We start from the raw sequence: 11,651 nt of genomic DNA, 5'->3' as shown, positions 1-11,651 counted from the left end.
TCAAAATCCTGATTAACAGTAAAATAAGATTCAAGCATGTTAAAGGATTAATGGAACCAACAAAGATTTCCTAAAGATTGTTTTGACAGAAAATCTTAATATGTTCCCAAGCGTCCAAATAGCAATTGTAAAAATCTTTAAGAATAACCCTTCCCTTGTTTTAGGATAAAATTGCGCACTAGTGCTGTTAACAAAAGGACTAGAATATCATGTCTCCTCCTTTACTCCCAGGGCAAAGTGACTTCTGTGATTCAAACTTAGGTGTTTTTACTCCAAAACTTAATTAAACCTAAGGGGTGCAGAGGGGGGAGCTGATTTACTTCCTTGTTTATGTTCCCTTCTGAACCCTGGATTCAGGTCTAAAAGGTCTCATGTTAAAATTTTAAAGCTGCTGATGCTTGTTATTACAAACTATCCCCAGGAAGATTTTGGGCAATCTTAAGCCATTAAAGCGTAAATAGGTGTTAATCAAACTGTCTTATCAATTTTAAGCAATTAAAGGTTAAATTTGCACTTGAAATCTGGAGACCTCCTGTGATCCTGAGCCACTAGCAAAGGGGTGTGTACTCAGGAAGTAAAGGGAAGAAGAGCCAGTCTCGGGTAACCGCAGCACCGGGAAGGTGCTTCCAGTTACCTTAGGATGGTCGACTTAAGCTGTAAGAGTTCATACCCCACCCCAATTTACAGATAGGGCCTAAGAGGCCGAGGACAGCCCCCAAGGTAGAAGCAGTAGAAGGTCTCAATCTGACCTGAGGTCTAATGCATTACAACCAACCAAGTCAGGGGGCTTTTCAGGTAGGATCCGGACCCGCCTTCCCCTTCTGTTTTCACTCTTTTTTCCATTTTTTTTTTTCCGTTAAAAACCGAGGGAGCTACTATTTCCTGCTCCTACGCCTCCGTGAAGGTCGCAGTACGGCAAAAACCCAACTCCGACGGCAGGAAGAAAAGGGATCTGGGATCAAGATCACCGTGTTCCCGACTGGTGGGGAAACCGGAAGTTCCATGGCAGCACCCGGAAGTTGACATTCCCCCCCCACCCCTTCCCCTTACTCCGCCAGGTCCCGTATGAACACTAACTCTCGTGCCAGTTGTCCGGGAAAGTACGAGATTATCTAATGATGGTGTGATGCGCTAGACGGCGTCCTAGCCACTTCTGTGCGCCACGACGTCAGGACGGAAGTAGCGTATGTCCTCTGATAATTGCAGCATCCTGGCCTAATGGCTGTATTTTTCTAGGGAATGTTTGTCAGCATCCCTGCCTTTCCCTCGGCCCGCCTTTCTCTGTCTACATACCTGTCTGCTATCCTTCCTGTCTGCCAGCCTGCCTATTTGCTAACTTGTATGCCTGCCTTTCTGTGTCCATCTGCCAGCCTGTCTGTGTATCTAATCTGTCTCTCTGTCTGCCTGCCTGTCTGTGCATGCGCCTATCAGCCTGTCTAGGTGCCCGTCTGCCAGCTGGCTGTATCTGAATGTCTTTCACTCTCCTCCCTCTCTTTCCTTCTTTCACTTCTTTCTTTCTCTCCTTTCTTCTCACGTTCTTTCCTTGCATTCAACACAAACTGAACTACCAGTTATTTCTTACTTGTCATAATGCTTTTTCTGAATCCTTAACCTTCTTGACTTCTCTGCTATTCTTTTGATTTTACTTTCTCACATATAAGCCTCCTCTTCTGACTTTGCCAACATCCTGGTGCAATCGCTCATCACCTCAGAATTGAATTCAAGTTTCTCCCCACTCTACTACTCTGATCTCTACCAGGCCGTCGAAGTGCAAGCATGACTGTGCCCCTCTACTCAAACTCTTGTGGCTCCCTATTATCTCCAGAATAAAATACAAAGTCTCCTGTTTGGCATTCAAAGCAAATCCAGATCCCTAACTACCTTTCCAGTCTTTTTACACCTGAACTCACTCACCTGTCCTATTTGATAGTAACAATTGGCCTCCATGCACAAGACCTTCCTTTTGCTGACTCCAGTAAGTATTTTTACTGACTCCCTTATTACTAGAAAACTCTTCCTCCTATCCTTGACCTCCTTCAAGTACCATCTGAAAATCACACCTTCTGGATCCTCTTTAATTCTAGTGCCCTCCCTCTACTGGCTATCTCCAGTTTATCCTATACATAGATATCTGGACAATTGTTTTCACATTGTCTCCCCCTTAAGCTGTGAGTTCCTTGAGTGCAGGGACTGCTCCCCTTTTTCTTGTATCCCCAATGCTTACCACAGTGCCTGGCACATAGTAGGCACTTATTAAATATTGCCTATCAAATTTAATTTCTTACACTATTAATCACCTTTTTTATTCTTTCCCTCTTTCTTGTTTGTCCCTGTTTGTTTCCCTCTTCTTCATTCTCTCTCATCGTCATTTCTAATCAGACATCTACCATCCCCACATTGTAATTAATAATAGTGATGATGATATTTGCATTTATATATTGCTTTAAAGTTTGCAAAGGACTTTACAGATACATTATTTTATCCTCACGAGAACCCTAGGTGGTAGATGGTATTATTTGTCCTATTTTGTAGAGCAAAACAAAGACAGACTGAGGTTAAGTGACTTGCCCAGGTTCAAACAACTAAGTGATTCCAGATTTAGAAAAGCTATTAAGCAAAATATGCAGCCACACCCTAACTGTCATCCATGACCTCAGTTTATCAGAGTTTTCTGTCTTCTTATTCCTGAACCTCATCTGCAGTTCTCTGTGAACCAGTGTTTAACAGTCTTTTTGTGTTTCTATTTACATTATTATAACAGCTAATATCTTGTATAGTCTCCTAAGTTTTTCAAAGTGATTTACATAAATTAACTGAACCTCAAAACAATTCTGTAATTTATGTTGTTACTCCCATTTTACAGATGAGAAAACATGTTAAGAGAAGTACCAGTCTCTATAGAACATCCGTTTCTTGGCCTCCCTCTGTCTCTCACAGTAGCTCTTTTTCTCCCTATCCCTTCTGGACAGAAGTCCCCTGGGTGTAACTCCAATTTAGTTGGCACTGTGGATAGAAAGCCCTGGGCCTGGAGTCAGGAAGATTGGAATTGAAATCCTGCTGAAGACCCCAAAATATAGCTAGCTGCGTGACTCTGGATAAATCTCTTAACTCATGTCTGTTCCATTTTTTTCAGCTGTAAATCTATCTTCCAGAGGTGTGAAGCCTTCCAAAGGAGTTAATATTTGTAAAGCACTTGGCACTGAGCAGGCACTAAACAAATGCAGTCTCTCTCCCTTTTCATCATTTTGTCTTTTCACATGTAGTCCTCAAAGCTTCTAATCCATCCTCTATTCATTTTTATCCCTTAGAATTATCAGCTCCTTTCAAGGCTTAGCTTGAGTTATCTTCTATAAAAGGCTTTTTCTGAACCCCAGTAGCTAGTCAGCTGGCACTTATGAATCCCCTGAAAGTGACTGCTTACCCCCCTTCTTCATTTTATATTCATTCTTATGTATTTGCTATTCCCTCGGACAAAGTACAAAATCTTTATAGGCAATAAGATTTCATCTTTGTCTTGTATTCCTGGTGCAATGCTTGGCACGTGGAGAGCCCTTTATGTCTGTTGATTAATTTGTCCTGTCCTGAATCACCTAGCTGTAAACGTCAAGACTAGAGATCTTCCTGACTCCAAGCCCACCCTCTTTACACTATCCAACTCATTTTCACAGGCACAATAATATCCCATCACAGTTTGTTCAGTGATTTCTCCAAACATTAGGAACTAATTTTGTTTTGAGTTTTTTGCCGACACAGGAAAAACTGCTACAAATTTTGTTCCATTTTTATTATTTGATCTCCCCGAGGAGATGCCCAGTAGCGGGACCAAAGGATGTGTATAGTTTTGCCCCTCTTTAAGACTCAGTTCAGATAGATTACGGAATGATTAGGTAAATTCACAGCGGCACCAACCATGTAGCAGTATGCCGGTTCTACTACACTTCCCCCCCACCCCCCCCAGCTCTCCAACATTTATTGTTTCCCTCTGTAGGAGGCAAAACCCTAGAGTTTTACTTTTCAATCTTTCTCCTAACTAGTAATAATTTGGAGTATTTTTTCATGATCGTTGATATCTTCCGGCAAGCTTATAGCCTTTCACCTCTTATCTATGGGGGTATGGGTATAGGGAATTCTCGTGTATTCGTAGCAGTTTCCACGAGGGGCTTTCCGAAAATCTCCAGAGGTTTAGGGGTGGGGCGGGCGGGGGGAGCATCTCTAAGCAGAGGACAGGAGCGCGTGGGTAACCGCGTCGGTTGCCGTAGTAACCATGGCGGGAGGCGGGACCCCGGCTATGTCGCCAGTCCTCCGAGTTCCCGTCAGCCCCCGCGCTCGCTCGCTCCCTATTCCTCCTCCTGCCCCTCACGCTAGCTCATCTTCTCTCTGGCTCCTCCAGACGGAAGCTCGCTGGGTGTTTCTCCAGAAGTTTCCCCCCCTGGGCGGCGGCACAGACTGCACGAAGTATGGCGGCAGGACCTGTAACGGCGGCAGAGTGAGTGGTTCCCGGGGGTTCTGCCTCCACATCCCCACACCCCTGCTCTGCCCTCTCCTCCCTGTCCCCCACCCTAGTTCTGGTAACCGCCGCTGACGTGATTGTCTTTCCGGCAGGTTGCTCCCTCCCTTGTCGGATGGACAGATCGATGAGGATCCCCGGGCGGCCGCCGAGGTGAGTGAGAGAAGCCAGGGTGACAGAGGCACGTTCCTCTTGGCGTCCCCTGTCCCTTTCCCTTCCTGAACCCCTCTCCCCCAAGGGCTCCACACCCGCTCCTTTCCCCTCATCCCCGCTGACAGGTGTCCAGAGAAAGTCGCCTCCACGCCTTAGAGCAGAAAAAACCCGCGACTTGGGGGGCGGGGGTCGTCTCCCCAGCCTTTGGCACAGAACAGGCGTTTAATCAATAATCTGTAGGCTGATGACTGGTGCTACGTGCGAGGTGTCAGAGGTTGAAGCGCCCCCCCCCTTTGGAAACTGGTCATTGTACTTTGTATTTCCCTCATCCATTTTTAAAAAAGTCACTGCTCTGCAAATTCCTCCTCCTCCAGTCCCGTTGTAGTTTTTGTTATTAAGGAAAAAACCAAATAAACGCAGTGAAGCAGAACCCATATTGACAATATAGCTCTTTACTTTGATAGTAAAAAAAAAAAACTTGTTGAGGTAGAATTTCTTACCAAGGTGAGTAAGTCTTGAGTTGTTTTGATTCTGCAGGAATGTATTAAAGCATTCACTATTAAGCGTGCACTCTGTGCAAATCACTGATAGGATTGAGGGTTACACAGTTCCCTCTCCCCCAATAGAACTTATAGTTATTAAGGATATATGAAACAAAGAAACAAGGTAATGTAGTGAAAAAAAAATCTAGCCTTGGCATCAGGAGACTGGATTGAGATTCCTACTGACTAGCTGCTTGGACTTGGTGTAAATTACTTAACTTTTCTGGACCATTTTTTTTCTGTTTAAAATTTGTACTTTTTTAGAAAATTGGGAGGAAAAAACTTTGTGAAATTGGAAGAACTTAAAGACTTATAAGTTGTTATTTCTGTTTTTTAAAGTGAAACTTTATATATATATATATATGTACTTTCCCAATTATATATAAAAACAATTTTTAACATTTCTTTTAAAAAACTTTTGAGTCAGATTTCTCAATAGATTATACAAGTGCAGTCATGTAAAGTACATTTCCACATTAGCCATGTTGCCAAAGAAAACAACAAAAATCTTCAAGAAAAATAAAGTAAAAGAGAAAATATGCTTCAATATGCATTCATATTCCATCAATTTTTTCTCTTGAGGTGGATAGCATTTGTCATCATAAGTCCTTCAGAATTGGCTTGTATCATATCTTGATAAAAGGATAAATCATTCACAGCTCATCATGTTGCAATATTGCTGTTAATGGGTACAATGTTCTTTTGGTTCTGCTCACCTGACTTTGCATCAGTTTATGTAAGTTTTCCCAGGTTTTACTGAAGCCATTCTGCTCCTCTTTTCTTATAGTACAACAGTAGTCTATCACAATCATAAACTATAACTCATTTAGCCATTTCCCAATGATGGGCAACCTTTCAGATTCTAAATCTTTACCATCACAAAAAGAACTGATATAAATATTTTTGTACAAATGGGTCCTTTTACCTTTTTTAAAAAATATTTCATTGGGATATAGACCTAGTAGTGGTATTTTCTGAGTCAAAGGGTATACACAATTTTATATCCCTTTGGGTATAATTCTAAATTGCTCTCCAAAATGGCTGGATCCTATTCACCACTCTATCAACAATGCATTAGTATCCCAGTTTTTCTATATTCCCTCCAACATTTGATTTTTCCTTTTCTCTCATATTAGCCAATATGATGGTGGTGGTACCTCATAGTTATTTTAAATTACATTTTTTCTTTCAGTAGTGATTTAGAGCATTTTTTTCCCTATGACTATAGCTTTGATTTCTTCTGAAAATGCCCATTTATATCCTTTTACCATTTATCAATTGGAGAATGACAGATAGTTTTATAAATTTGATTCAGTTTTTTATATATTCTAGAAATGAGTCCTTTATTAGAGAAACATGGAGTAAATTTTCTCCCTCAGTTTTCTGCTTTCCTTCTAGTCTTGGCTATTGGGTTCATGTGCAAACCCTTAAAATTTTTTAAAAATTTAATGAAATAAAATTATGCATTTTACGTCCTGTAATACTCTTTGTCGTTTGATCATAAATCTGTGGTTTGGTCATAAATCAGATCTGACAGATAAATTATTCCATGCTCCCCTAATTTACTTTAAGTCTAAATCATATACCCTTTTTTACTGTATCTTGCTTGGTATATGGTGTGTAATGTTGGTTTATACCTAGTTTGTACCAAACTACTTTCCAGTTTTTCCTGTAATTTTTGTCTGGATAGTAACCGTATAGTAATGTAATATTAGTATATCAGGATATACTATTATATATATATATATACACACACACATATATATATATATGTAGAATAATAAACAATGTATAGTAAATTCTTGTTCCCAAAGCTTGAATGATTGGGTTTATCATACACTTAATTAAACATAAAATGTGACATGAGTGCTGATCACAGTATTCAAGTTCTGCCTTTGACCAGACCAAAATATAGCAAGACTATGATTAGTCTTGTTTAGGATGTTGTGCTAATATGAAGTCTAAGGTTTTGTTTTCTTTTTTAGCTGCTATGTCACACTATTGACTTATACAAATTTTAAGTCCCTTGAGAACATAGCCTATTTAGTTTTTTCCCTTTGTGTCACCAATTCCCAACATGGTTCCTGGCACTGAAGGAATGATTGAATTGACACTGTCCACAAAACACAAACTTTTTTCACATAAACTGTTGACTAGTTATGCCTTCCATTTTTTTTTTTTGTTAAAGCAGTTAATTATTTGGACCTAAGTATAAGACTTTACATTTTTCTCTATGAAATTTCTTCTAGGTAGATATGACCTATTGTTCTAGCATTTCAAGTTTTTCTTGAATACTGATGTGATTCCATGTTATTTATCCTTACAAATTTTTGTCTTATGAAAATTTGATGAGTAGCTTAAATGTGTTTTTGCTCATGTCATTGATTAAATTAATGAGGATCAAGGACAGGATCAAGGAGAGATCCCTGAGGTAATCACTCTTGCAGAGACATCTCCAGATTGATATTGATCCCATTACTATTCTTTGGATCCATTCCATCAAACAATTCCAAATTCTTTCATTGTTAATATTTGTCTTGTACTATAAGGCATATGACCCTTTAGCTAGATTGTACCAAATCAGATATTAAGTAGTTATGGAAAGTGATTTACAGTAAGTGCTATGTAAGTTGAAGTTAGTGGTTTGAACTGAGGGCTAGCATTTTAAAAATTATTAGCTTTTGCTCCTGTGGACTTTATCTCTGGCAGATTAGTATAGAAGATTTTTCAGAGATGTGTCTGCAAAATTCCAGTTGTCACCTGGAGAAATTACAGGATTAGAAAGATGGGATACCTGACTGACCTAACAGGAATTGCTTTTTTTTTTTTTTTTTTTTTTTTTAGCATTCTTAGCTTTATTATGTATGTTTCTAAGTGAGTCGGTATAGTGGAAGATAGTCAGTGTTAGCATTTTTGGAGTTTTTTAAAAAAATTGGAGGGGTTGTATGGTAGATGGGATGGGCTAGTATGTAAAACTTTTAAGTTTTTGTTTTAAGATCATTGTATAAGTCCACTCAGCTGAGGTCCAAGAGAGTTCTTATGTGGTAAGTAAATATTAATTGATCATAACATATGTTGGCAGAAGTTCATTTATGCCATCTGCCCTTTATGTGAAATTCCCTGTGGAATGCATTTGAGCAGTGTTAAATCACTAGCTTGTTTCTCTCGAAGCCCTTGATTCGTGGTAGTATGAATTTTAAGTTTGCAAAAAGCATATTAATTTGGAAACTGTATGCATTGCAGCGCTAAGCAAGGCTTTAATTTTTTTGACTGAAATTTTGGTTCCAAAGTATTTCTTGTCCTAAGATGTCTTTCAGCATATGTTTATAGGGTAGGCAATAGCAACCATTGTCCTTGCAACCCTGGAATTTTGGGCGTTTACTTTAGGTAAAATCATGTTAGGACAGACTTCAAGATGTCTAAATTATTTGTATTGATTGGAATTTTGTTAACATTGTTTGCTTCCTTTTTTTTCATGATTTCTTAGTCTTAAGTCATTATATTGCTCATACTGAATTCAACATGTGTTCAAGTATTGTTCTGATACATTCTTTTTATTTAAAAATAATAAGCTGTTTCATTTACTTTCCTGAAGACCATGTAGATAATAAATAACTTATACAGTATAATATTATATATAATTACATAAAATATTTTAATATACAATAAAATAATAATATATGATAAATAATAATATAATGTATATTAATTGGAGAAAGTCCTTAACTGTGAGTCAGGAGGCTCGAGGTTTTTTCCAAGTTCTGCCATTAAAGAGCTGGACAAATCACTTTATCTCTCTGGATTAGATAGTTCTAATCTGTAGAATGAAGAAGGCTCAGGTAAATGAATAGTAATATCCTTTCTGACTGTAATGTTATGATTTTGGTAAAGATTTACAATATCTTTGACTTACCTAGAAGAGCATATTCCCTGAACTTCATGATTTATAGAGATTTCATACCACATTCTATATGTTTATTTATCTGAAAAGGAGTTTTGAGTTCTTAACCTTCTTGTTTTGTTGTGCTATTCCCTTAAAATATGAAATATTAATTGTAATAAACTGTCTATGTGCGATTATTTCTCTTCATTTTATTTAAAGAATAATTGCTCCATATAAGTTTTAATTAAATTTTCATGATATTCGAGAGTGGATTTGTATACTGAAAGGGAAAGGTGCTTTTCTCATTCACTGTGTAGTAATATTGTACGAGGAGTGTGAATTGTAGAAACCGTTTTGTTGTTTGAAACTGTGTAGGAATTACCAAACAAGACAGATCCTGCCCTGAAAGAGCTCATATTTTATTAGTCTGTTTGTGAACTATCATCAAAAATAGGCTTTATCACACCTTTCTCCTCCAAATTGAGGACAAAAGCCCCATTATAAAGACATCTTTCTAGTCAAGCAAAACAAATTTTTTTGTTGGCTAAGTCCAAAATATTTGTTTCATTTGGTACTCTGAAACCTTCCCCTCTCTATGAGGGAGATGGATAGCATGATCAATAGTCTTCTAGAATCGTGGTTGGTCATTATATTGATTAGTGTTTCTAATTTATTTAAAGTTGTTTGTCTTTACCGTCTTATTATCATTGAATAATACATTGTTCTCCTGGTTCCATTCACTCTGCTTTGTCATAAAATTCTTCCTAGGTTTCTGAAATCTTGTCTTAAGTCATTTCTCACACCACAGAAATATTCTATCAGATTTGCATATTATAACTTGTTCAGTCATGATACTCTCTTTAAAATAAGTTTTCATTGATTTTTTTTACATCACCATAATTTTCCTCCCCCACCTAGAGAGACATCACATGTAACAAATATAATTTTTTTAAAAGAGAAAAAAGAAAAAGAAACTAGCATAATTGATAAATATTTTGAAAAAAGTTGAAAATATAGCAAGAAAGTAGTCCTCTTTCAGACTTCCTGCTTCTGTAAACTGTTGGTTTGGAAGTGTCATCTCAGATTTATTCTTTGAACTGTACTTTTAAAACATAATTTTCAAATATTTAGTTTATATTTTTATGTGTGTGGTTGTTTTTTCCCTTTACATTGTCGTCATTGTTTGTAATGTTTTGGTTATGCTTGCTTTACTCTGAGTCAGTTGATGTAGATCTTTACATGCTTTTCTGTATTCATTCTATTTGCCATTTTTTTATAGCCAGTAATATTCTATTACATTCTTGTATCATAGTTTGTTTAACTATTTCCCAATTGATGGGCATCTCTTTTGTATCTAATTCTCTTCTGTCTCAGAAAGTGCTAATATAAATATTTTGGTGTATGTAACACAAGGATTTTGTGTTTTTTTGGAGTATAAGACTAGGAATGGAATCTCTAGCAAAGAGTGAGAGTATGGATATTTTATTTAGTCACTTTATTTGTGCAATTCCAAATTGGTTTCCAAAATGGTTGTACTGTTTCACAGCTCTACCAGCAATGTTTTTTAATGTGCCTATCTTTCCAGAACGCTTCTGACAATGACTATTGTCACTAACTGATATACTTAAAAGACACTTTTCTTCCTTCCATGGATGGATATCTCCTCAATTTCAGTTTCTTTGCCACTACACAAAGGGTTACTAGAAACATTTTTGTATAAATAAGTCCTTTCCCCCTTTTTTTGGGATTGATCTAATAGTGATATTGTTGCATCAAAGGGTCAATACAGTTTTATGGCATGGTTTTGGACATGGTTTTAAATTACTCTCCAGAATAGTTGGATCAGTTTGCATCTGGGAATGGAAATTCTTAAAGAAAACGTGCTCTTTTTTATTAAAAAAAATCGATGTCTTGTGTTTTTAAGATGTTTATTGAAGCACTCTTCATATTTTTATTTGAATTCGTAGATACTGACAAGAGCACTGGAAGAGAAACCAGATGATGCAGAATGTTACTGCCAAAGAGCTTATGCCCACATTCTTTTGAAGAATTACTATGGTAACTCCCTTATGTAAGATAATGTGATTAGATAAAGATAAGATTTTTATAAGATGTCATGAATCACATAAGTATTAATGATTTTCCTGAGGGATTAAAAATATTTTTTGTTCATTTGTTAAGGTAACTGAATTGTTATTAAACATTTTTATAAAGAGTTGCATTACATTTAAAATTATATTATTGCATAGCTATTCTCTCTGTTTGGTTTCAGTCTCCCCATTATAGGTCAGGCATTGTGAGATCCTGAAGTTAAAAAGACAAAAGCAAATATTGTCTATTCTCAAGGAATTTATTAGTGGAGACAGTTTGTTTATAAATTAGTACATACCACATAAATACAAGATAACATTTTGAGGAGGGTCCCTCTCATAGCTGGGGGCAGATGGGGTGAAGATCAGAAAACGCTTCATGTGGAAGGTGGTTCTTGGACAGTTGAGGAAAACAAAGTATTCTAATAGGAGATGAGGTGGGAGTACATTCCAGGCATGATAGATGTTGAGTTCAG

General features: G+C 37.4%; 1 protein-coding gene across 1 annotated transcript in view; it reads left to right on the top strand.

The window, feature by feature from the left end:
• Nucleotides 1-4,371: 4,371 nt before the first annotated feature.
• Nucleotides 4,372-11,651, top strand: part of SUGT1 (SGT1 homolog, MIS12 kinetochore complex assembly cochaperone) — a 76,341-nt gene continuing 69,061 nt past the window's right edge. The window contains exons 1-3 of the mRNA XM_044670608.1: nucleotides 4,372-4,486; nucleotides 4,603-4,660; nucleotides 11,053-11,143. Of these exons, the coding sequence (XP_044526543.1) occupies nucleotides 4,458-4,486; nucleotides 4,603-4,660; nucleotides 11,053-11,143 (178 nt within the window). The 5' untranslated portion in view covers nucleotides 4,372-4,457. The remainder of the gene's footprint in view (nucleotides 4,487-4,602; nucleotides 4,661-11,052; nucleotides 11,144-11,651) is intronic.

Source organism: Gracilinanus agilis, chromosome 3, assembly GCF_016433145.1.
Source record: "Gracilinanus agilis isolate LMUSP501 chromosome 3, AgileGrace, whole genome shotgun sequence".
Taxonomy (NCBI): Eukaryota; Metazoa; Chordata; class Mammalia; order Didelphimorphia; family Didelphidae; genus Gracilinanus; species Gracilinanus agilis.
Note: the sequence above shows the minus strand (reverse complement) of the source record. Positions and strands in the feature narration are given on the sequence as shown.